Consider the following 25,582-nt stretch of genomic DNA (forward strand, 5'->3'; position numbering starts at 1 on the left):
CTCCTACAATCACTTCCGGGGTGGGCCGGGCGTAGGGCTGTCGGCCGGTGAGGGGACGGGCAGCTGCATCTAGAGGGTGGCGCGGGAACCTGAGGCCTTGCAGGTAGGCCGGGCCCGGCGGGGTTCTCTGAGAGGCGGTGCCTGAGGCGCCCTGAGTCCGCTCCGGAGGCCAGCGGGCTTGGGGACGCGGGCCCGGCTCCTTGGTTGCTGAGCTGAGGGGTCACGCGAGGTACCTGCTAGAGTGTTCAGCCACTCGGGAGCCTGTGGTCGCGCACGGTCGGCGGGACCCGATAGGGCCGGGACCGCGTCACGCTTCTGGGCTGCGGGGCCTCCCTCGAGTCCTTGAGGGATCTCTTGAGGAATGGAGTGGCATCCAGTTGCCACCAGGATGGTGGTGGTGTTGTTGTTGTTTTGTTTCTTTAAAAAAGAGTAACATGTATCATCGCTGCTACTGAAGTTCTGGTAGTGAGGTGCAGAAGACATAGAAACATTTGGTTTACTCGAATCGATTTTGGGAGAGTTGGTTTTTTGAGATTGGGTGGGTGGGGTTCTGTGTAGACCAGGCTGTCCTGGAACTCACAGAGATCTGCCGCCCAAGTGCTGGGATTAATGGCGTGTGTCACTACGCCCAGCAGGTTGTATGTTTTTGAGTAAGCATTTCATGTATCCCAGGTTGGTCTTGAACTCCAAGGTAGTCCTGTCTCAGCCTCCCAGGAGCTGGAATTAGAGGTGTGAACCTTGCCAGGATTCTGCTAATGTGTCTCCATTAGGGGAGCATGTGTCTCTGTTGATTCAGGATCAGGAGTATCCCTGAGGTATTACTTAAGCTCAGGCTGTGCAGTGTGAGAAGCTAGTGGTTCCAGAAAGCAGTCCTGTTTTTCACCTCAGCACACATGTGCACGTATCACTCTTCAAGGGGTTTGCAAATTGACCCCCAGATTGGAGGTTTGTGTACGTTGTCCATTTTTTTTTAAACTTAGGGCCTTGCAAGCTATTTATATGTGATTCTTATCACTGAGATACATCTACATCCTCAGCTGTCTTTCTGCTTTTTAAATATTTTGATGTCACTGAGTTGCCCAGGCAGGCTTGTGATTTTGACCCTTCTGCCTCCATGTGGAAGTGTGCTACCAGGCCCAACGCTGTCTATTTTGGCAGTCACCAGCACTGAAGAGTGCTAGGATGTTTAGGAGCAGGGAATTAGTACTTTGTGGGTACCCACTTCCTTCAGGCTTCCATCTGGGTTTGCTAGAACTCTTGAGGACGGGTGTTGGTGTTGTGTGTCCTCCCTGCAGTGGTCCTGACCCCAGGTCTCACCAACTTGGTGTTGTGCTGCTCTCAATTCGTTTGGGTTAGGTTGGCACTGGTGCCAACCTCTGAGAGTAATAACCTTGCCAGGACACCATGATATGGTCCTGGAGGGATTCTGCCACTTCTGGTGGTTTGGGGACACTGAAGTGACCCCCCAAGGATCATTAGTACCAGTGGCCATTTAGCTGAGTATGATGGCACATGCTTTTAATCTCAGCAAAAGACAGGTGTATCTTTGTGAGTTCAAGTCCAGCCTGGTCTACAAATTGAGTTCCAAGCCAGTCTGTGCTACACAGTGGGAACTTGTCTAAAAACAAAACAGTAGCCATTTACACAGGGGAGAGTAGAACAGGAAACCGAGGACCTATTTACTGTAAACTGACATTATATATTACCCCCAGCCCTTTGTTGCCATGCTGGGGATTAGATTCAGGACTAAAGGCCATATGCAGTGGAGCAAGTGCTCTAGCAACTGAGCTATATCCCAGAACTCTTCTCTCCCTTTTCTGTACTAGCTCTGTGGCTCCTAGACTTTGGAATCTACTAGGAAATTAATGGCTTGGCTTTGGTTTGAGTAGGATTCCCCAGAATAAAGGACTCACACATTTGTTACCCTGTGGTCCATCTTTCCTACTAAAAGGGTTGCATAGGTAGATTCCCAGTCAGGTAACATTTGCTGAACATCAGGGGTCACATTCTATAGTCTATACTGGGGCTTTCTTCCTCCTTCCCTTCCTTGTCCTATTTTTTCTTCCTCTCCTTCTCCTCTTCCTCTTTCTGCTTTCTTTTTTCTTCTTTTAGAAGTTCTTGCTATGTATCCCAGGTTGGTCTTAAACTTACAATCCTGTCTCTATCTCCCAAGTGTCATAATTAAGTCGGACATCTCCATGCATAGCCTTCCATGTGGTTTGTTTGTGGATATGAATTGTTTAACCACTGCATCTCTAGTCCTTATATTTTTTTTAACTTTAAAATTTTATTTTTGTTTTAAATTATGTGTGTATATGTGTGGGGGTTTTTGTGTGTAGGGCATGTGCATATGAGTTTTGGATTCCCTGGAGCTAGAATTACAGGTAGTTGTAAGCTGCTTCATGTGGATGCTGGGAATTGAACTCAGGTTCTCTGTAAGAGCAGTGTATGCTCTTAACTGCTAAGCCATCTCTAGCCCCAGTTTGTTTTAAAAGACTTAAAATTATATGTATGCATGTATTTGGGGGGTGGTGTGTGCAAACATGAATGCAGATCCTCAGGGAAGCCAGAAGGGGCTGTTGGATCCTCTGACACTGGAGTTACAGGAGGTTGTAAGCCACTGGACATAGGGTCAGGGAACTGAACTTGGGTCCTGTAAGAAAAATACATGCTCTTAACACCTGGGCCATTTTTTTTTTTTGGGGTCCCACTCTTGGTTTCATTGAGAGAGGATCTCTATGTAACCAAGCTGGCCTTAAACTTACATACTCCAGGCTGCCCTTAAATTCACAATCCTCCTGCCTCCGTTCCTCCTTCCCAGTGCTGAGATTACAGGGGTATGCCACCACACCTAGCTTCCATGTATTTGTAGCAGCAGCCCTTTTCAATATCTGTGTCCATTAGTGAGGAACTAGAGACTGGAGATGCTAGACACAGCTAAATTTTGCTGCACTCCCAAATTCAGCCAGTAGTGCTAAATAACTCAACGTGCACTGTTTTACTATCAGGCTCCTGGAAAACCTGACTGTAGAGCCTGTGATGTGAAGCAGATGCTCCCATCTTCTGTCTGGTGGTGAGCTCACCGGTGGCCCTGTGGTGGTACTGCTGTTTGAAGAAAGCCAAGTCAGCTTTGGTGGCTTTATTTTCTTAGGAATGAGATGATAGTCTGCCATTAGTTGAAGTATTTCATCCTTGGAACATCCAGGGAGGAAGAACTAACCCCTGGGCCTCCCTCTGCAGCCATGTCTGAGCTCAGCGATGAAGCCAGCGAGCCGGAGCTCCTCAACTGCAGCTTGTCCATGTGGTATGGGCTTGGTGCACAGGTCAGCCGAGAGGAGCTGGATGTCCCCTTGGATCTTCACACAGCTGCCTCCATTGGCCAGTATGAGGTGGTGAAGGAATGTGTGCAGCGGTAAGAGGTCTTGGGGAGCATCCCTTCACCTCACATTTTAATTAGCGTCTCAGTTCCCACAGGCTGGAGTATTGCAGAGCTCAAGCCCCTTAATAAATATGGATTAGGTTCATCTGATTGTCACAGATGTCGTTGATGGCTCCTATTGGACTTTAGAAAAAAGGACTTTTGATTCTGAAGAGGAAAAACATGCTTAAAACTTAGCCTTGTGTCTATGTTATAAACACTAATTTGTAGTTTACTTCAGAGAAAACAAAAATAGGGATGGAAAGCCAGCACTTTGGCCCTTTGACTACAGGTTTGCTGTGGTCCCCCAGCTCTTGTCCCTCTGGCACAGAGGTGAGAGGCCAGCCTTCTGTCCCCACTGCCTGCCTGTATCTTAGTCTGTGGTCTGAAGGTTCTGTAAAAGGACTCTTCACTTCCTTGTGCTCCACCACACTTTACACTTAGTGTGCCTTTAGCAATCCTTGGTACCATGGTGAGATGATGTCTCCCAGACTTCTCTGTGCCTTCTCATTTCCTGATGAGCAGAGCAAAGCCTCATAAAGCCCTAGGTCTCTGGTTTCAAATCAGAGTCATCCATCATCTTTGGCCAGTAGAGTATGAGAGCTCTCAGTCTAGGATTCCTTTACGTAATGGCCTCAGAAATGGGTAGCTAGGTGTGTAGTCAGTACATGTCCTCATAGGATCACCAAGAATCCTGCTATTATTCTTTGGAGTCTCAGGTTCTTACGTATTGAGTGTCCTGATGAAAAAAACATAGCAGCCCAAAGAAGAGAATAGGAAGAGCTCTGTGCCCTCATTGGAGGTCGGGGCCAGTTGAGAAGCAGGCTTGCTCATGGAAGTCTAGGCTGGGGCTGAGGGAAATCCGGAAGTCTCAGAGAACAGGCAGAAGGGTAAGTGTTAGCTTTGCTGAGGCACTTGCCACTACTCCCTTTGTGGAGACAGTGCTGGATGCCAAGTCATTCTAGTGATTTCAGAAGTATCTAAGTGTAACTCTCCAGGCAGGGCTTCAGGCCATTCTAGAATGGTCAGATGGCATATACCAGAGGCAGCAGGAGTTGCTAGTGTGTGGGAAGTAGCTGCCTGACTTAGCTTAGTATGGATCCCACAAGATCATACAACAGATTATCAGTTGTCAGCTACCACTGGAGGTAAAACTGTGAAGGGCAAGGCAGGTGGCGGCATTAACTGTACCTTCTTGGGAGCAGTTGGTGGGTGTTATTCTAGAATGGGACTCCCATCCCCAAGTCTGAGAGCCCCTCCCCTCTGCCTCCCTGAGTGAAAGTGCATTTCCGTAATTGTAGTGGAAAGCAGTAAGGAAGACAGGATACTCTGGTGACAGATTTTTCTGTAGGGTGAGGTGACAAAGGAGAAGTCTGGCAGTGAGTGGTGTTTGTTGTCCTCAACTCCTTTCTCTTCTCCTGGGATATTGGTTTTTGATTTGGTGGCCGGTGTTTAGGGTGTCTCAGCCTCGCTTATGCTGATAAACTAGGCAGCTAGTCTTGTCTGTGGTGGGTCCTTTGTGCTATAGAGTGTTTGATCAGCTACCTAGTCCTAACCTGTATGCCAACAGTTAGCTACTCCCCAGATATGGTAACTGCAAGGAATGACCAGACCTTGCCTAACTCCTAACTTGAGCATGGTGGATATTGCTGTAGGTACAAAAATGGAGAGTTGTTGGCCTTGCCAGATGGTAGGAAAGATGAAAGTATTAAAATAGAGATGGTTATATTAGTCACTTTCCTTTTTCTGTTTGTTTTGTTTTTTTAGATGGGAGTCTCACTATATAGCCCTGTCTGGCCTGGGACTCACTTGTAGACCAGGCTTGCCTTGCACTCCCAGAGATATACCTGCCTTTACCCACCAAGTGCTTCGAGTAAAAGTGTGTATCACCATACCACATAGTCACCTTTCTTGTTCCTATGACAAATCCTGACAAAAGCAGCTTAGGGAGGTAGAGTTTGTTTTAACTTGGCTTGAGGGTACAGTCCATCATGGCGGGGAGGCATGGTGACAGAAGAGCAGGGCAGCTGGTCACATGCATCAGGAGAGATGAATGTTAGTGCTCTGCTCTTTCACTTTTTATTTAGTCTGTAAGCACAGCCCATGGAATGATGCTTCTTGTATTTAGGGTGGCTCTTCCCACATCAGTTAACGCACCCAAACTGGAAAATTCCTCAGACCTGCCCAGAGGTTTATTTCTTAGTCAATTTCCGGTCCTGTCAAGTTGACAAGTCAAGATTAACCATTGCAAGAGTTTAAGGCAGAGGATGGAAACACTGCCTGCCTTCTCCCTCCCTGGGAATGCCCCGGGGCAGGTGACTGCGGTTTTCTGGAAGGTCAGCTTGTCCCACCAGGCCTGGCACCTGGCTCTGATGAAGCCCACTGTGGGATGCTGGGAATGTCTAGCGTATCTTGCGTTTGTTTAGGAGAGAGTTAGATTTGAATAAGAAGAATGGTGGTGGTTGGACCCCGCTGATGTATGCCTCCTACATTGGACACGATACCATTGTCCACCTGCTGCTCGAGGCAGGGGTGAGTGTGAATGTGCCGACCCCGGAAGGGCAGACTCCACTGATGCTGGCCTCCAGCTGTGGCAACGAGAGCATCGCCTACTTTCTGCTCCAGGTGAGCTACAAGTGGGCATAGGCCCAGAAACCCAGGGGCTCCCTGGCTGCCCTGACAGGAAGGACAGGAAGCGCTGCGGGCCACAGAGTGCACATGTAGTCATTAAGATTCTTTCTGCTGAAGGCTTGGTGGGTGCCTCCTACCCACCCACTGCTCACCTTTCCTGGAGACATGGGGCATAATCCACATACTCTTCTCTTGAAGCAAGGTGCAGAGCTTGAAATGAAAGACATCCAGGGCTGGACTGCACTCTTCCACTGCACCAGTGCCGGCCACCAGCAGATGGTCAAGTTCCTCCTGGACAGTGGAGCCAATGCCAACGTGAGGTGATTGTTGCAGCTAAGTGGTTACAGGAGTGGGCTGGGTTTTGTCTAACTCTAGGCAAGGAGGCAGGGTCATCCTGCCCCAGTATAAGAGGTAAGATGAAGGAGTGGAATGGATAGTCCAGGGGACTTTGTGCATATCTGTCAGTCATCGGTGCATCGCTGGGCCCCCGAGCCTTGTTTTATCTCAAAACTGAAGTTAGCAAGGCTAACTTATGTTACATTAGATGCTAATTTCTTTTTCTTTCTTCTCTTTTTGATTATCATCATGGAGATGAGGCTTTAAAAACAAACATAAGGGGTGTGTGTTGTGTGTGTGTTAATGGAAATAAAACTCTGGAGCTCATATCTGCTAAGCAGGCATCATGTCACTGAGTCATATCCAGTCCCACCATGACCAACCAACCCACCTACTTGCCTTTCTTTTTTCTTTCTTTATCATGTATGAGAGAGTGAGCACCTGTTCATGGTTCAGGGTGCAGATATATGTGTGCCATGGCACATGTTTAGAAGTCAAACAACTTTCAAGTCTCGGTCCTTGCCTTTCCACTTTGTTGGAGACAAGCTAGGTACCCCAGGCTAGCTGGCCTGTGCGCTTCTGTGTCGCACACCTCCTGTTGGTGTGCTGGGATTGCAGACACTTGCAGGACCTTATCCTACTTTTACAGTTGTCAAGCTTACATAGCAAGTGCTTCTACCCACTGAACAGCTCACCAGTCCCATCATTCTTCTCATAGGATGGTTTTACTGTGGTCTGACACATAGTATGTAAGAACACCTTCACAGAAAGTACCAACTGAGCACCCACCTGATGTTGGCATGGCAACTCTGGCTGGCTCTTGGTGCCCATTGGAAGATATAATTAATTCTGAGTGACTCTAAAGAAGAAAAAAAAGCTACTAATTAAAATTCAGTATCTTAAAGTGACTTGAAGATATATTCTGACTTGAGCGATATTAAGATGTGAAGGGTATGTGTCTTACAGTGTTTGAGAGCCAGGTTTAGTGTGACTCCTGGCTTCTAGTCCAGCAGGGAATGAGGGACAGTGAAGGGACTCTGAGAACAGTGTTAGAGTGACAGAAAACACAGACAGGATTGTTAGTGTATGGGCTTATCAGAAATAATAATTCATGGACTGATGAACTCAAAAGATGAGACTTGGGGAGGTGCGAGGAGACATTAGCATCTGTGAGGAGTGAACTGTAGCTGCTTTAATGTTTGTTTGCTTAAGTTTTTGAGAGAGGGTCTCTTCAGGTAGCTTTGGATGTCCTTGGATGTAGACCAGGCTGGCCTCACAGAGATCCACCTGCCTTTACCTTCTGTGTGCTGGGATTAAGGGCGAGTTCCACCAGGCCTGGCAATAGCTGCTTTTTGAAGTGGGATTAGTATGGATTTAGAATGAGGTAGGAATGGCCTTGAGGGAAGGAAGATGGGAGAGCTTGGTCCTTGGATTGTTAATTAGCCAGAGGGAGCTAGTAAAGCTCATGTAGTCTTATTGTCTGGTCCCATCTCACCTCATTAGTTTCTTTGCAGTTGGGGTGAGTGTTGGGGTAGGTGTGTGTGCAAAAGCTAGAAATGTGGTATTTCTCGTGAACCATCCACCTTTTCTAATTGAGACAGGGTCTCTTGCTAGGACTGAGGGCTCACAGTTTGAACTAGTTGCCTGGCCTGGGATCTGCTTGTTTTCCTCTCAGCCCTATGATTACAAACGCATACAACCACACCAACCTGGTGCTGGGAATCAGGCTCAGGTCCTATTGCCTCTGGAGCAAGCACTGTACCAACTGAACTGCCTCCCTAATCCCAACACTCCAGCGGTTCTAAGTGCATGAGAGCCTAGGCCTGAGCCTGCAATCGCTGTTCGCTTGTCCGAGTCTTTGCTTGGTTGTTTTTGGTAAGAGAGTTTGTTCATTGTCTCACACCTCTCCGCTAACTATCTGTCTGATCTCATCTTGCAGGGAGCCTGTATATGGATTCACTCCTTTGATGGAAGCAGCTGCCTCTGGCCATGAGATAATTGTGCAGTATTTTCTGAATCATGTAAATAACTATTTATTACCTTGTAATTTAGTAACAGTAAATGGGAATCATTGATGAAACTATAAACTCTTAACTGGAGTTTCTATTACATGGAAACCTGTGTAGTCAGCACATATATGTGTACACACATATATACCTATGGAATAGAGGACATTTGTGGGGGTCTGTTTTCTCCTTCTATAAAATAGATTCTGGGAATTGAACTCAGGTCTTAGGCTTGGTGGCAGATGCCTTTACCCACTGAGCTGAGCTATCTTGCTACCCTTTAGGTGGTACATTTTCATTGAAAAATGTACAGTGATGAGTAAAAATAAACACATTTTTGTATTTATAATGATTTTGAAGACACATCTTTGTTTTCTTGTTTGTTTTGTCTTGTTTTTAGTTTTTTGAGACAGGGTTTCTCTGTGTAGCCTTGGTTGTCTTGGAACTCACTTTGTAAACAAGGCTGGTCTTGAACTCACAGAGATCTGTCTGCCTCTGCTTCTAGTGTTGGGATGAAAGGCATGCACCACCACCACTTCAGCCTCGGCTGAAGACACGTTTTAGCAATTATGGGAAACTTCAATCCTGGTGCAGGAGAGTAAGACCTGACTTGCACGTGTCACTGAGTTAGGGCCTCAGCCCTTTTTAAATGTGTTCTTTTGAGACAGGATCTTACCAAGTTGTCTAAACTGGCTTGGAACTCACTCTTTTTTTTTTTTTTTTTTTAATGCCGTTTATTAAAGGAGGGAAGAGGCTTTAAATACAGGTTTACAACACAATGGGAGAACCCCAGAGGGTTCGCTACCAAAGTTATACAATCTTGCATCTAAGCTGTTAACGCCCAATATGCAGGATACACAGACAAGGAACTTCCCTTGGGCATTCAGGAGGGTGGATCCCAGCAGGGAATTAGCATAGGGAGGATATCAAGGTCAAGGTCAGCAAGCAAGGCAACAGTTACCCAAAATGGGGGCCAGGGCCCTAAAGGTCCCCCCTTTAACTAAAAAATGAGCTTCTGACTTAGGTTCTGACATGTGGGACGTCAGCAGGTCACCTTATCCATCATGGAGACACGTGTCCAGGCCACACAGGTGTTCTGTCTTAGGTTGGTGAGCACCCCTCAGGCATTACCCGTCTCTGAATACTCATTATCATACAGGCTCAACTGTGTGTGAGCTGCAGAGTTAACTGTTGCCAAAGATCTCTAAGTGGCGCTGGGCTTGCAATCTGTGTGTTCGACACAGAAAAGATCAACAGAAGTCCTAACCCACCCATAGCCAGTAGGCTGAAGTCAACTGAGCCATTCCCTTCCTTAACGAGCCTTACTGCAAACTGGAGTCCTTGTAAGATGGTATCCCAAAAGCAAATGGAACTTGAGTTTATAAATTTATAATTTTTTGAACTCACTCTTTAGCCCAAGAGGACTATGAATTTCTGATTTTCCTGCTTCAGCCTTCTGAGTAGCTGGATTATAGGCCTGTGCCAGCTAAGCTGCATGACTGGGATAGCACAAAGCGGGGGATCAGGTGTTAGTACAGTGTCCACTGTGAGCCTCAAAGGACTTCGAAGTGGCATAGCTTCTCGGGTAACAGTCTGGTGATTCCTCCAGTAGATAAATCTAGAATTACTGAAGCATTCATCAGTTTTCCCAGGTGTGCACCCAAGAGAACGGAGAGCCTGTGTCTGCATAGAACTTTCACCTAGTGTCCACAGCAAGAGTCTTCCTAAGAGCCCCAAAGGGGAAACAGCATGCATGCTTTGTAATTACTTTTGTTGTTTGGTTTGGTTAGCATCTGATGTAGCCTAGGCAGGCCTCAGAGTTACTTATCTAGTTGAAAAGCTGGCCTTGACCTCCTGATATTCCTGCCTCCACTGCCCAAGAGCTAGGATTATAGACATTAGCCACTAGCCCATGATGTGCTTTTCTTCTTTCCACGGGTTTTGGGTGTCCTGCCCCTGCACTGCACCACTCCTCACTGACCCCTACTGCAAGTTCCTCTGGGTCACAGTGTCGCTTAGTTAGGGTGTAGGTTCTTAATTATCTCTCAGCTTGCATTCCTGGGAGAATCCTGAAGCCACCTTTTATGTTCTAAATCCTTCTGGTTTACCCTTCAGAGCCTTGGTGGCCAGCCTGCCCCATGGTATTAGACTGTATGGCTGAGGCTTTTAAAGAAGGAAATGTACTGGGCTTCTCCAGTTTCAGAGTAAGGCTAAAAACTATTTGCTGGGTGGTGGTGGCACACGCTGTTAATCCCAGCACTCATGAGACAGAGACTGGTGGATCTCTGAGTTCAAGGCCAGCCTGGTCTACAAAAAAGTTCCAGGACCACCAGAGCTGACCCACAGAGAAACACTGCCTCAAAAAACCAAACCAAACAAACAATGACTTACTAGAAAGACGGGAAAGTCCTTTTCACTCCCGATATCACAGTGAGCATTTCAGGCTGTGGATCAGTTACTGCTGTCACTGCTGTGACAGAAACCATAGGAAAAACAGTTTAAGGAAGGAACAGCTTGTTTGAGCAGACAGTTCAAAGGGAAGTCCATCATGGAGGGGAGGATGTTGTGGCAGGAACTGGAGGTAGTTGGTCACATTGTATCCCAGTGTAGAAGCCTAAAGAGAGGCCTGCTGTGGTGATAGAAGCCTTTAATCCCAGGATGTGGGAGGCAGAGACAGGCAGATCTCAGTGAGTTCAAGGCCAGCCTGGTCTACAAACTGAGATCCAGGACAGCCAGAGCTACACAGAGAAACAGTGCCTCAAAATAAATAAATAAATAAATAAATAAATAAATAAATAAATAAATAAATAAATAAATAAGTGAGAAACAAATACATTTGTCAGCTCGCTCCAGCCATCCTATATTGCTACCCATATTCAAAGTGGCTCTTCAATTAACCTAAGCTGTAATCTCAGCTAGGTTGTCCTAGCACTTGGAAGATTGAGGCAGGAGGATTGTGAGTTCAAGACTAGCCTAGATACACAATGAGACCCTGTTTCAACAAAAGAGGTGTGGTACACACCTGTGATACCAACAGTTGGGAGGTGGCAAGATCAGGAAGTCAGGGCCATCCTAGTCTCACAGAAGACATCCAGTCTCATCAAGTCAGGGGATAAGAGACGTCCAGTTCAGTGTGGGAGGACGGGCTGAATGACAGGTTCTCTATCAGGAGACAGACATGGGGGGTATTGAGGGTGAAGGTGGGCCTTTGCCTGCAGGTCACAGCTTCTTCCTTTCTCCTTGCCAGAACCATTGGCATCTGGCAGCAATACTGAGGAGAGGGATGGCTGCAGATGTTCATGACAGGCATTCTTTTCTGGTCCTCTTCCTTGATGTGAAGGAGACAAAGTCACCAGCCCCCCTCACTCCTACCCCTACCCCAGTGGAATCTCAAACAGAGGAAGTGATTATAAACCTACTTTGTTTTCTTATCACTCCTGGCCAGCAGTCCACTGAGCTGGGGATTTGGTGAGGAGTTTCTGACTCTTCTTTCCTGAACCTTCGTAGGGAGCCAAAGCAGACATGAGAGACCACAGTGGAGCCACGGCCCAGACGCTGGCCAGGCGGTATGGGCACATGAAGATAGCGGCCTTGATGGACACTCACTCACCTGCACTGCCTAAGAGCCTTTACCGGAGCCCAGGTACCTGATTTGCCTCTGTGTCCTGATGGAGTCAGGGCTGCCCTGAGCATTCGGGATACTAGGAGACAAGGAGAGCCCCTCTCTGGATCCCCTGCTTTGCTTAGTTTGGGCTCTACCAGCCCCGCCTGAGGCTTTCTCTTCTCACCAGTTCTGCTATGGAGCTGAGGTTGTTGATGTCCAAGGCCTAGAGCCAGAGAGAAGCAGCCTTTACCATTGAAAGTTCCTGAGATAGCCAACTGAGATCACGCACAGCACAGGCTGTGTAGCCTAAGGATAAGGGGAGGAGGCATGCCCCACAGAGAGTCATCTCTGGCTTTCAGTTCTCGGTTTTGACAAGCTTGTGCTGTGTATGCTTTACCTTTATATAATCAGGCATCCTTTATTGCCTCTGGATGTTGAATCATAGCCAGTATTTCTCAGGGCCCCAGTGGTCATGATGGTCATGTCCCTCCTAGCATTTATATGTTTTAATTTTTTACATTTAGATGTCTGACCCACTGATGGTTGTTTCTCTTTTGTGGTGTGAAGTCTGGAACCAATTCTCTTTTCCAAACAGTCATACAGTTGTGCCAGCATCATTCAGCATGATTGACATGGGGGTTAGATACAGCATCTTTCTTTTTTTTTTTTTAAGATTTATTTATGGGTTGGGGACTTAGCTCAGTGGTAGAGTGCTTGCCTAGCAAGCACAAGGCCCTGGGTTCGATCCTCAGCTCCACACCAAAAAAAAAAAAAGATTTATTTATTTATTATGTATACAATGTTCTGCCTTTGTGTACGCCTGCAAGCCAGAAGAGGGCACCAGATCTCATTGCAGATAGTTGTGAGCCACCATGTAGATGCTGGGGATTGAACTCAGGACCTCTGGAAGAACAGCCAGTGCTATTAACCTCTGAGCCATCTCTCCAGCCCTAGATACAGCATCTTTATAACACATTGAATTTACATCTCTTATTAGGGTTAGAATCTCCCTGGAGTTAGAATCTGGTGGTTTCTGTATCCATTTACCGAAACCACAATTTGACCTGAGGCCTTTTTGTTTTGTTTTGTTTTTCAAGATAGGGTCTCACTGTGTAGCTTTGGCTGTCCTAGAACTCACTCTGTACACCAGGCTGGCCTCAGACTCACAGAGATCCACTTGCTTCTGCCTCCTGAGTGCTGGGATTAAAGGTGTGTGCCACAACTGCCCTGCAATCCCAGGATTTTGGATGAAAGGCAAAGGTAGGGAGATGAAAGTTCAAAACCAGGTGGGCAACACAGACCTGCTCTCAAAAATCAACTAGTGTATGTCAAAGAGACTATAGGAAATCTGAATTCCCTGTATTTATGGTGTCAGATTGTCTCATCTAAGAACACAGGCTGTGTTTTGTTTTCAGTGTACTTTGCGGTTTTTTAGGAAGGCTTAAATTTTTCCTAATATATATTTTGTCTGTAAGTTTATTCTGAAATATTTATCATCTTGACTGTTCTTTGTTTGTTTGTTGTTGTTATTTTGTTTTTTTGAGACAGGGTTTCTATGTGTAGTTTTGGTGCCTGTCCTGGAACTCACTTGGTAGCCCAGGCTGGCCTCGAACTCACAGAGATCCGCCTGCCTCTGCCTCCCGAGTGCTGGGATTAAAGGCATGCGCCACCACCGCCCAGTATTTCCATGTAGAAGGCAGTTGACTTCCACAGCTGATCTTGTCTGGTCAAGATAGTTTCATTTCTACTTCTTCAGGAGTTTCCAGGTGTGCTACCATGCTGCCAGTCTGCAGACAGAGCTCACCTCTGCCTGTCATGCTTCTGTGCCTGGTTCATTCAGTTGCCAGTGCCTCTGGCACTGTGCTAAACACAGAGCTGTGCTAAACACTAAAGATAAAGCACATCCTTCTGTAGGACCTTTGGCTTCGGGAAGGCCTGTGTACCTTTCACCGTATTAAAGTGAAGTCTCTATTAATTCAGATCCCTTTTTATTTAGTTATTTTTCAGGGTCTGATTTATCATTGACTGGACTCAGGGTTAGAAATAGAAGCTCTCAGGACAGTCTGTATCTCTGTCAGTCTGTTCCTGGCTTTTTTCTTTGGCTTCTTTCATTCTCTTGACCAAAAGTTTAGCATATTCTGAAGCCTCCTCATTTTTCATAGTGTATTGTTCCTTTAGAGCAGTACATCTGCATTGATGCTGCAAGACATATGGAGGAACAAGACACTGAATCTTAGGTGCTCTGGTCCTGGGCTTCTTACCTTCTTTGTTTAAGGGCTTTCTGACAAAATACTGGCAGACATCATCATTAGAGGGACTGAAAAGTTTTCAGATTCTGCTAGCTCTTTGGGCCCCATCTCACAAAGCATAGTGCCATTTGTCAGGCCAGTAGTACCCTTCTCTCTCTCTGTCTCTGTCTCTGTCTCTGTCTCTGTCTGTCTCTCTCTCTTTTTTGACAATAACCAAGTTGAATGCTCAGATTGGCATCCACAGTACATCCCCTAATAAACTTAAGCTTCCTTTTTTTGGTTCTCCTTGGTCTGTAACAGGAACGCCCCTCATTCAGCAGCAGGCGCACTATGCTATGGGTCAAAGCACCTTGCTTCATGGGGAAGCCTTGTCTGTCATTCCCAGAACTGATCCAGACCATATAACCCTTTTGCTCTTCACCCAGAGCATCAGCAGCTACTTCCGTGGTCATGCATATCTCATAGAAAGTACAAAGCTTGCTTTCACAGTCCACTTCTGTGAGTTTCTGACCACTAGTGGCTGGGAAGGAGATATTTAGCTTCCTCTTGATACAGCCTCAGGAGTGCCACAAAAAAAGAGAAGATTCTGATATTCTTTGAAACAGGATTTGAACCCAGGTCTTCATTCTTGACTAGCAACCACTTTACCCAGTGAGCCATCTCTCTAGCCAGCTTATTTCGTTTTCACTTTCATTTTCTACTGGCCATATGGCAGGAGTTTGGAATATAGTTGTTATTCTCCAGGAAATCTGTAATTTTTATTTGTATTTTCCCTTTCACTTAAAAGTTGTTTAATAGAGATATTTGCTATATTTTTGGTAGTTTTTAAATTTTTAGATTGAAAGTCTTTTTTAAATTGGTTAATGTCTCATTTTATCCTATTCAGTTTTATTCTAACTTATCTGCCTAAAGAGTTGTTACTCTTTGCACTTTATGGAACCTACTGATGCCTTCTTTGTCACCTACTAATCTCAGTGATTTTAAATGTTCTGTATGTGGGAAAAGGAACTGTGTTCTCTCATCTGTTGATTGTATTTCTGTTTTCCTTGCATTTCCTGTAGTTTCTGGGAGCCTTGAGAAATTGACCGCTAGGGGTTGGAGAGATGGCTCAACTATAGAGGACTGGAACTTGGTTCCCAATGTGCACGCACATCTTGTGGCTCAGAAACCTTTGGAACTCTAGGAGACCCAGTGCCTCCTACTGGCCTTTCTGGGTATCCTCATGCCTGCATACACATGCCCACAAAAATGTCCGTGCGCGCGCGTATACACACACACACACACACACACACATCACTATTTCACCCATTTTGAGAGTTCTAATGTAGTGAAGGCTGTGGGCATGCTGAGCTGGCAAAGCTGGATGGCAGAGTTTTGAAAGGCTTTATAAACTGCAAACAGATGTCATTTACTTTCTTAGAAGTCATTCAGATTGGAAATATGAACTTGTTTATTTAACAGGTTGTGATTAATAATATTTTTTATGAAGCTACCAGTTTATTTATCCCTTCAACTTAAAGATTTTTGATTATAAACAGGCTTACAGGATGCATTTCTTGAAGCTAGGTAAAGAGTAAGAATTAATGAAGGTTTCAGCTGGCCATTGTAGAGCCTAATAGTTGTGACGGCTCCAAATAAAGTCCTGGTGAACCCTTTTTTTTTTTTGAGACAGGATCTGTCTCCCAGGTGCTTAGATTAAGGGTATGTGTGTACCACCATGCCCAGCCCAACACACTCTTTTCTGAATTTAATACTGTTAAGCTGGTTTGGCTGGAGAGATGGCTCAGCAGCACTTAAGAGTATCTATTTCGGGGGTGGGGGGGTGGGGCTGTTTGTTTGTTTTTAAGACAGGTGCACAAGGAGGCCAAAAGAGGGCCTTAGCTCCCTTGGAGCTAGAATTACAGGTATTTGTGAGCTGCTAATGTGGGGCCTGGGAGTTGAACTTGGGTCCTCTTTAAGAGCTGTATAAGTACCCTGCAGGAGCAATAGATAGAGCCAGGTGTGTAGCACACACCTTTAATCCCAGCACTCGGGAGTCCAAGGCAGTTGAATCTCTGTGAGTTCAAGGCCAGCCTGGTCTATCGAGGGAGTTCCAGGACAGCCAGGGCCACACAGAGAAACCCTTCTATGTAGGCTCAGGTTGGCCTTGATCTTGCTTCAGCCTTCCTGCTCTATGTCCCTAAATACTGAGGTTTTGTGTAATGCTACCATATTCAGTTTAATATTTTCTTAAGATTTTATCTTTAGTTTTGTGTGTGTGTGTATTACAGCAAGTTCAAGGCCAGCCTGAGCCTACATAGTGAGTCACTGTCTCAAAAGCACACACAGACACATTCCATTAGAGTTTAGTGTTGGCAAAAGAGCTCATCATTGAACCAACTCTTAATTTTCATGTCTGACTTATAGAAAAATATGAAGATCTGAGCTCATCAGACGAGTCCTGGCCTGTTCCTCAGCGCCAGAGGCCCTGTCGAAAGAAGGGCCTCAGCATCCACGAGGGCCCACGTGCCCTGGCCAGGATCACAGCTATTGGACTTGGAGGCAAGATCCAGACCAACTATGGTGAGAGCCAGTTCCCAAAGCTCTTTGGTATCCTATCCCAGGACTGTCCTGAACATGGGCCCCTGGCCTCAGGCTACAATAGGATTGGGTACTACAGGCATGAGGCTCAGCACTGACCCAATGACAGGCTCCAGGAGTCACGGCTAACTCCTGACACTTGGATTCATTCCATGGACTTCCCCTTTTGGTGGCTGTCCCATTTACATAGGTGGCATAGCAATTGTAATGTATAAGGATTTTAGTTCCACTGTCCTGGCTCTGCCCACATTCTGAGCCAGAGTAGCTGGGATTGCAAATGTGGGTCACATTTCTTTGCTTCTACTTCTTTTCCTTTCTCTTCCCTTCTGGATTTCACCCCATAGCCCAGCTGGTTTTGAACTTGCCATCCTCCTGTCTCTGCCTCCTGAGTGTTGGATACAGGTGTGTGCTATCTGTCATGCATGGTGGATTTGGAGTTTGTTGTTTGCAGAATGGAAGCCCAAGACCCTGTGAATGCTTGGGATGCCCTGCACCATGGGCCACGTCCCATCTCTTTGCTTTCTATGGCAGCTACATTCAGGGATTCTGTGACTCTGTACTGCCCCTTTCTAGGTCAGAGTCTCTTCCGCCCTGTTCAGGCAGGTCTTTCTTTGGCTGGGGTTGGAGCTCTGGAACAGTACTTGTCTAGCACATAAGGCCTCAGGTTCCATCCCCAGTACCATCAAAAAAAAAAAAAAAAAGAAAGAAAGAAAGAGAGAGAGAGAGAGAGAGAGAGAGAGAGAGAGAGAGAGAGAAAGAAAGAAAGAAAGAAAGAAAGAAAGAAAGAAAGAAAGAAAGAAAGAAAGAAAGAAAGAAAAGAAAGAAAGAAAGAAATCCTGAGACATCTGGAGATGGGGATATGCATGTAAGTTTGGGGGTTTTTACTCAAAGTGCCCAGATAACCTTTCAGTTGACAAGTCTGTAGATTCAGCCTTCTACTGTCTGTAGGAAGATTTTTCTGATCCACCTGTAGCTCCCAAATAACCACACAGAGATTTCTTAATGCAAGAAATCCACAGGAGTCTGCTTAAGGAGTATTAGGGAAATTTATTAGGATAAATTGAGGAAATACACTCACGAATACAGAACTGAGTAGACAGCTGAAGTAGTCCTCCGCTCTGACTGGGAGCGAATCCTCCTGTTAGTTTGATCATACCAGGAAGCAGGAAGCAGAAGGGGCCTCATGACCCCTCCCTTTCCTTTTAAGAGGTCATGTACAATGAATGGCAGGAAGCACTGCCTCATTTGGGCTGTATAGCCCAAGATCATGGGCGGAGCAAATACCACTACATGGCTAATAACTTAGGCTAGTTCCTAACTAGCTCTTATAAATTAACCTATTTCTATTAATTACTCTGCCTCGTGACCTTATTACCTTTACTCTGCCCGTGTTGACTTTCCTGCTTCCTCTGTGTCTGGCTGGCAATTCCTCACGATTAAACCCTTCTTCTTCCCAGCCTCTCTCTGTCTCAAAAATCCTGCCTAGCTATTGACTGTTTAGCTTTTTATCAAACCAATCACAGTGAAATATCTTCACACAGTGTAAAGGAATATTCCACAACTGTCTGCTTCTGCCCTTAGAAAGCAGTGCTGATGGGGACTGGCCTTACCCTGGGTGCTAGCCTTGGCTACACCAAGCTCATTTTCTGTGATATGCAAACAGTTTCTCTTGGAGCATGACCAAGTTACCGTACAAGGAGAGGTGGTAGCTATGGGGCTCCCTCACCCCAAGACCCCTTAGAGGGTGACGCCTTCACTCCTGTCTGAGGGTCACATGCCCATTCTGTACACAGAGCAAGTTCCTCCACTGGGATATGTGACCTTTACCAGCAGTGATGAGAATACCCTGGAAGTTGAGGGCCTCTGCTACCGAGATGTCACCTCCCCCATTAATGAGCAGGATGTGGAGAGCAGCAGCAGCAGCAGCCGGGGTATGCACCCCCATCCCATTGGGTTTCCATAGAGGAGATAGAGAAGGCCCCAGTTCTTGTGAGGTAAGCCAGAGTTGGCCATGGGCAGGTGAGTGCAAGCGTCCCAATCCAGGGTTCCTACAAACTAAGGAAGCATTCTGTACTCACAGGGTCTGTCCAAGGGCTTCCTGGAAATCTTTCCAGCAGGAGGCGTGTGCTATGACCTGGCAGTGCCTTACCAAGTTCTTGCTTCCTGACAAGCTCTGTTGTATGTGCGTGAGATTTAAGAACATACAATTAGGGCCGGGCAGGGGCAGCGCACGCCTGTAATCCCAGCACTCGAGAGGCAGAGGCAGGTGGATCTCTGTGAGTTCGAGGCCAGCCTGGTCTACAAAGCGAGTTCCAGGACAGGCTCCAAAGCTACAGAGAAACCCTGTCTCGAAAAACCAAAAAAAAAAAAAAAAACCCAACAAACAAACAAAAACAAAACAAAACAAACAAACAAAAAAACAAAAACAAAAAAAAGAACACACAATTAAAAAATACAAGCTCTGCCCACCCTATAGTGTGGGGCTGTGACAGGCAGCCAGGCCAGACAAACAGTGCTGAGCTGTGCTAATAGAACACAAGCAGCTTCACTGGTGAGACCTGTCATCAGATGTTTTCTGTTCGCAGAGGAACCCACTTTCTGTGCCAGTCTTGGACCCGTGTGGAGGAGCAGCAGCAGTGATGGCCTGGCAAGAGCCCAGGGGCTCAGCAGCGAAGCCTCCATAGAAAGCAATGAGGTAAAGGTCCCTCCCCGTTCCTCCCTTGGTGGGGTAGGAGATGGCGAATATTTAATGTGGCTACACCATGCCTAGAGGTCTCATGACTAGAGTGTGGGGGTCCAGGCTGCAGGTAAGTCAGGATAGATTTCACATCTTACCCCTGCCTGAGTAAAGGGGGCTAAAGCTTTACAGCCAGGCAAGGGCTGCTCCAACACACCCTTTCACTGCAGGATTCTGATCATACCCGCAAAAGCTCGGTTCGCAAACAAACCAAGAGTTATTTGAAGAGCAAGAGTCGTTACAGCAACAGTGATAGTCAGTGGCCTTCCAGCACAGGGACTGCATGTACCCCAGGATCTGACCCCCAAGCTGAGAAGTCCTCCTACTCAGGACCTCAGGTGAGACCATTTGATGGCTACTTGCTTAGAGAGGCGGCACTTCTATGACTGCAGGGTGGAGGTGGGGTGTTTTATTTTGTACTCATGACAGGCCAGGCACTTTTGAAAGGAAAAGAGGATACTGGGTTCTCCCCACAAGGCTCAGATTCCTGGGTGGCAAGCCAGCTGTGGGGTTGGTGTCCTTTTCTTTCCAGGAGCAGGGGTTGTCGGTTCCCTTGCTGTGCTGCTCTCTGGGCCTCCCCAGACTTAAGGAGATAGTAACAGGATGCTTATAAGCTGGGGACAAAGTAATGGCATGTGGTATGTACTTAGCAAAAATGCAGCCATACCCTCACTGTGGACCACCTGGTGGAGCATCCTCTCTGTGGTCAGAGATCAGCAGCTCAGGGTGTGATACACATATGCCCTAAGTCCCAGCTCTGCTGCTCCCCAACAGCTTGTAAACTGGGCCGGCTTCTGCCTTTAGGCCTTTCCTTAGGTCTTCGGTACACGTCTCAGTTGTACAGGCATGTTACCAGTTGTGCTGGTCTTCAGGCTGTTTCTCTGAGGAAGAGAAGTGGTAGTGGAGCAACCTTGGAACATGTTTTTCTCCATCCTAAGCAACCAAGCCTGGGCAGAATGGGAACTGGACATTTCGGTGTTGAAAGCTAGTTGAGAGGCTAAGCAGTTGAGCTCAGTAGTAGCTGACAACGGCAGGGTTAGCAGTCAGCCTGGGATGTCGGTAGACATTTAGTCTGAAAAATGAAAAGCCTATGCCATCACCAAGCACCCCCTCACATGGTGTTTTGGAAGGAGTAGTGCTGAGGGCTAGGTGGAATCAGGATAAGCATAAGGATGGCCACGTAGACATGGAATCAAACTGGCCCCAAGTTCAGCAGGGTAAGGGGCTGGGTAGAGCCTTTCTGAGGGGATCAGATGTCTCTGGACACAGACCTTAAGACCAGGAGGCAGCATAGCGGGAGTCTCTGAGCCCTCTCCTGAATTCTTAAGCCTTCAGCTATATCAGCACTCATTCTCCTCTGTGGAGGCACTAACCGTGAAGAGGGCAGTGAGGGGCTCTAGTCAGGCCTGGGGTCAGAGTTGGCAGGAGACCAGTTCTCCCTTCCTGGCCCCAGGCCTCCCACTTGTCTCTTCCCCTCAGGACCTTGCCACACTGCTGGAACAGATTGGGTGTCTGAAGTACCTGCAAGTGTTTGAGGAGCAGGATGTGGACCTTCGCATCTTCCTGACCCTCACTGAAAGTGACCTGAAGGAAATTGGCATCACGTGAGTCCCCTAATGCCGTCCACCATCCTTCCAGCCTGTCCTCCAGCAGGTAGGATGAGCAGCCTATCTAGACAAGAGGCTTTCTTCCAAGTTGGCCTTTGTGCTCACGTAGCTCCAAGATGGCCTTGCCTGCTGTGTGCTGGACCTTTGGACTCTGTTTTTGTCAGTTCACTTTTTTGTGGTTTTTAATTTTTCCTAACTGTCACAGTTTCTAGAGTTAGTATTTTATAGCACAGGTTTCTTCTTTCCTAAATGCTTGTATATAAAATCTTTAAATATACAGTCCAAACCATGTACTATGCTTTTTGTCCCAAAACATTCCCTGTACAAAATTGTAGTTTGTGTCTTGGCACTAACTCCTCCGAGGTGACTCTCACACTTGAAGTGCTCTCCCCTAGGTGCTCTGGTGCGGCAGGTGACCTGTTCTCAGCAGGGCTTCCTCAGTGTTTACCTATCTGGGAAATGTCTGAATCTCTCCTGCACTTTGGAAGGACAGTTTTGCCAGGTAAAGGATTCTTGGTGAGAGCTGTTTGCTTTGGCACTCTGGCTGCCTCAGCCTTCCAGAGTTTTGAATGAGAACGTGCAGGTACTTTTACTGAGGATCCCTGCATGGAACAGGCTGCTTTTCTTTTTTTTGCTCTAGTATTCTGTATGTTTTTAGTTTGGCTGTGTGTCCTGGTATCCATCATCTGTAAAGCTCATGGGGCTTCACTGATGTTCATGTCTTTCATCAAATCGTGGAAGTTTCCAGCTGCTAGCTCTTCAGACCGTATCTGCCCTTCCTGTCTTCCTGAGGTACTCACAGGAGAGACCTGGCCACCATGTGGTCTCAAGCTGTCCTTGTGATTTTCAATTTCATTCCATTGTGTTCCAGTTTGCTGGTTCCTTCCTTTGCCTGCCTCCTTTCCTTGGGCTGCAGCTGCCTGTTTAGGCTTTATTTCAGTTATCATACTTCTTTGCTTATGTTTTACATTTTTCTCTGTTGTATTTTCATTTTTTTTTAATTTTTAATTTTTTTTTTATTTTTTTGGTTTTTCGAGACAGGGTTTCCCTGTGTAGCTTTGCGCCTTTCCTGGAACTCACTCTGTAGCCCAGGCTGGCCTTGGAACTCACAGAGATCCACCTGGCTCTGCCTCCCTAGTGCTGGGATTAAAGGCGTGCACCACCGCCACCACCGCCACCACCACCACCACCACCACCTGGCTGTATTTCCATTTTGCATTGAGTGTTTCCACATCATCTTTTAGGTCTTTGATTATCTTTAAGATGGTGTTTCAAAGCCTTTGTCTAGCAGATCTGCTGCAGGGCTTTCCTGGAACTTCTGTGGTTGGTTTTCCTCTAAATGATCCATAGTCTACCTGTCTTTTATTACTGATAATGGATATTTAGTAAGCATCAAAGTCAGGACCTCCCCTGGTTTGGTTTGGTTTTGAACTTATTGTTGTTGGCTGCCTCTGTGCAGAGGATTAGCTAGAAGTTGAAATCTGCAGGCCCCTTAGAGCTTGCACCTTTCCCTAGGCACATGTCTTGATGCTAACTTTCCACCCAACAGTAGTTACTTTGAGACATCCGCTTTTATGCAGTCAAAGGTGATCCTGAACTCTTGTGCCCACCTTCCAAGTGCACAGTGTCCTAGCATGCAGGTGCTTTTCAATGTCCTAGTCGTTACTGTCTGGCTCCTACACAGGAGAGTGGAGAAAGGTGCTGCCCCTTAGACCTACTTACTACTCCTCCCCTACCCCACCCATCTTTCCAGCCAGAGGGTGAGTGAGTGTGGCTGTTAGCAGTGGCCCTCGGTAACCACTGTATGTGTATTCTGAGCTTGATACTGGGAGAACAGGGTCTGCCTTGCCTACCATGCTTCTTGCATGCTGGGTCTGGGTGGCTGCTGCTATGCAGACAGACCTGAGCTTAGCCTAAGCTGGCTTTACTCACAGTCAAAGCCTGCAGTGACCTCCAGGATGCCAGGTGGCCCATACAGATTCTGCCAGTGCATTTGTCTTGGAGGGGAAAGATTCCTGGAGGTCTCCTTTGAGAGCACAGAGTTATCCAAGCCTGGAGCCAGTGATGGTGGAGGCTTTTTTGGACACTCTTGTTTCTGTCCTTAGCCCCAGGATCTTCTGCAACCTCCTTCCTTCAAAGTTAGGTATCCCTAGCACCTGGCCTTGGTGGCAGGTTTGTACCAAGGTCCGTGCAGGTGACAGGAGTTGTCGCTCATCTTCTGATTCATTCCTTCAGGTTGTTTGGGCCTAAAAGGAAGATGACCTCTGCCATTGCCCGCTGGCACAGCAGTGCCCGCCCTCCTGGGGATGCACTAGAGCTGGCCTATGCTGACCGGCTAGAGGCTGAGATGCAGGAGCTCGCCATCCAGCTGCACAAAGTAAGTGGAGAGGTCCAGGCGGGCTGTGGACACAGGAGGCAGGATACATCTATACAGTTACACCTTTATAGCAGAGGAGATACTGTCAGCAGGGGACTAGAGACAGGAAAGTTGAGGGGGTGGATGGAACAGTCAAAAGTCAGATGAATGTAGGAGGGAAGAGCAAGAAGCCCACGCTGAACCTCGAATCTGTAATGGAGCCAAAGAAGCAGTTCCTAGAATGGGCTGCAGAGAAGCAGTCAGGCATCCTAACAGACTCTGCCCTTTGGGGGAATCAGCAAGCATGGGTCTTGGCCTCCTGGCTTAGGCCCTCTAGCCTGGTACTTGCCTGCAGTGCTGTGAGGAGGCAGAGGCTCTCCGTGGCCAGGTGTCCCAAGAGCAGGAATTGCGGGCTGTAGTAGAGAGCTGCCTCCTGGAGCAGGATAGTGCCCGAAAGGACATCCATGCCCAGCTGCAGGAGGCCCAGACCCTGGCCAAGGATGCTGCCCTTGTGCTGGACCAGCTGCGGTAAGTGGGCTCACACCTCAGGTAGTCATTGTCCCTTCCTAATCTTCTAATCCTCTAAGTAGGTGGGAAGTGGGGGGAAACCTTAGTGCCTGCACCTAACTTTCCTGGGGGCTCTGTCCCCAACAGTACAGACCCAGGCTTGACTAAAAGCAGGCTGGGGATCACCATGACCGACCAGTGCAGGGCTTCCAGGGCTGACCGCAGGGCTGAGGTGGTTTCCTTGTCCTGTTTGGGTGGAGGTTGGCAGCAGGGCTTCCTCACACTAAACTTAGTCATATGTCCGGCAGGGCCTGTCAGGCTGAGCTGTCAGCTCGAGTGAGGCAAGACCAGTGCCCCAGCGAAGCTGTCCTAAGGCCACCCTTTCTCTCAGCAGGTAAGAAGAGCAATAGCCTGGCTTTGGACTAGGACAAGGGTGCATGGCTGTCACAGTGGCAGCCCTGTCCCCAGAACAAGCCCACTTGTGAGAAGAGGTGCACCATCACACTTAGGGGTAGACGGCAAGTGTGAGGGCTTGTTCATGGCTGACTACACTGTCTTTAAAGCCTCCAGTGGAGTTGGGTAGCTGGGGCTGCCAAGGTTGAGCTCTACTTAGGCCTGCACCTTAAGTGGCAGTTGTTAAAACCTTGTAGCTGGGTACATCCCTGCCTGGGGTGGTCACTCATGCATCAGCAGTGAGTGAGGATATACCTATGGCCAACTTGCCCCTTTGTACCACAGATTCCAAAGGCTGGCCTATTCCCCTGCAGGCCTTGAGTCTCCCTGAGCTGTCAGGGGCCCTGGAAAACTGTGTCAATGAGATGGGTAAGTCTCCAGAAAGGCAGCCAAGGCTTTAATCTCACCAATTCCCAGATCCACTTCTGAGGACTGAGAGCTGGCCATACCCAGTCAGCTCAAACCCCTGTGTAGTCTGACCTCAGCCTGACCCTAGAGCCACCTATTCCTAGTGCCCTGAGTTTCCCTCTCCTTGCTGCTGAGACTTGACACAGAACACTAATTGGCCCTATCCTTAGGGCAGGCACTATGCTCTGTAACACAGAGCCTGGAGAAGCTACAGACGCTGAATGGGAAGAAATGGCGGGAACCGTAGCCAGGAGGGATGGTGAGAGTACCCACAAGCCCATGGGCACCCTGGACCACCTAACTTTCCTGTCCCTTCTTACCAGGCTTTTCTAAAATTTTCTTTTCTTCAGATTCTGACGTTGGGTGATGGATCCACCCTGAAGTGACATGTGCCATGCAAGACAGGGCAGTGAGCAGATGGCTGCAGCAGCCCAGGGGATGGAAAGCCAGCCCAGGGAGCAGCTTGTGGACAGGCAGGAGGACAGGACTTCAGTCCCTGCCAGGGCAGCTGGGGCCAGCCCTGAGGCAGGATGAAAGGCCTGGCACCCGGATAAGCGGGTAGGCAGCTCTGGCCTAGACAGGACTGTGTGACATGCAGATGCCACACTGAGGCTTGTTTGGTCTGAAGGTGAGGTCTGGGGTACCTAGAAAATGTTGTCAGTTGGAGAATAAAATTACTTGCAAGTTGGA

At 47.5% G+C, this 25,582-nt stretch overlaps 1 protein-coding gene and 1 pseudogene across 13 annotated transcripts; one reads left to right on the plus strand and one right to left on the minus strand.

Moving 5' to 3' along the window:
• Window positions 1–30: 30 nt before the first annotated feature.
• Window positions 31–25,582, plus strand: Anks3 (ankyrin repeat and sterile alpha motif domain containing 3). 13 transcript variants are annotated; one of them, XM_036195066.1, is made up of 17 exons: window positions 31–103; window positions 3,241–3,412; window positions 5,845–6,043; window positions 6,248–6,369; window positions 8,325–8,406; window positions 11,899–12,034; window positions 16,651–16,806; window positions 18,618–18,755; window positions 19,410–19,519; window positions 19,732–19,899; window positions 21,041–21,165; window positions 23,404–23,545; window positions 23,880–24,052; window positions 24,340–24,425; window positions 24,770–24,853; window positions 25,063–25,151; window positions 25,243–25,582. In XM_036195066.1, the coding sequence occupies exons 2-16, from the start codon at window positions 3,243–3,245 to the stop codon at window positions 25,137–25,139; spliced, it is 1,968 nt and encodes a 655-aa protein (XP_036050959.1). In that variant the 5' UTR covers window positions 31–103; window positions 3,241–3,242; the 3' UTR covers window positions 25,140–25,151; window positions 25,243–25,582. The 13 variants fall into 13 exon arrangements, with proteins under 13 accessions (XP_036050959.1, XP_036050958.1, XP_036050957.1 ...); XM_036195065.1 differs by having other exon boundaries at window positions 25,068–25,151; XM_036195064.1 differs by having other exon boundaries at window positions 25,068–25,582.
• On the minus strand, window positions 14,033–15,553 carry LOC118590133 (annotated as a pseudogene).

The sequence above is a fragment of the Onychomys torridus genome, chromosome 8, assembly GCF_903995425.1.
Source record: "Onychomys torridus chromosome 8, mOncTor1.1, whole genome shotgun sequence".
NCBI classification, from domain to species: Eukaryota; Metazoa; Chordata; class Mammalia; order Rodentia; family Cricetidae; genus Onychomys; species Onychomys torridus.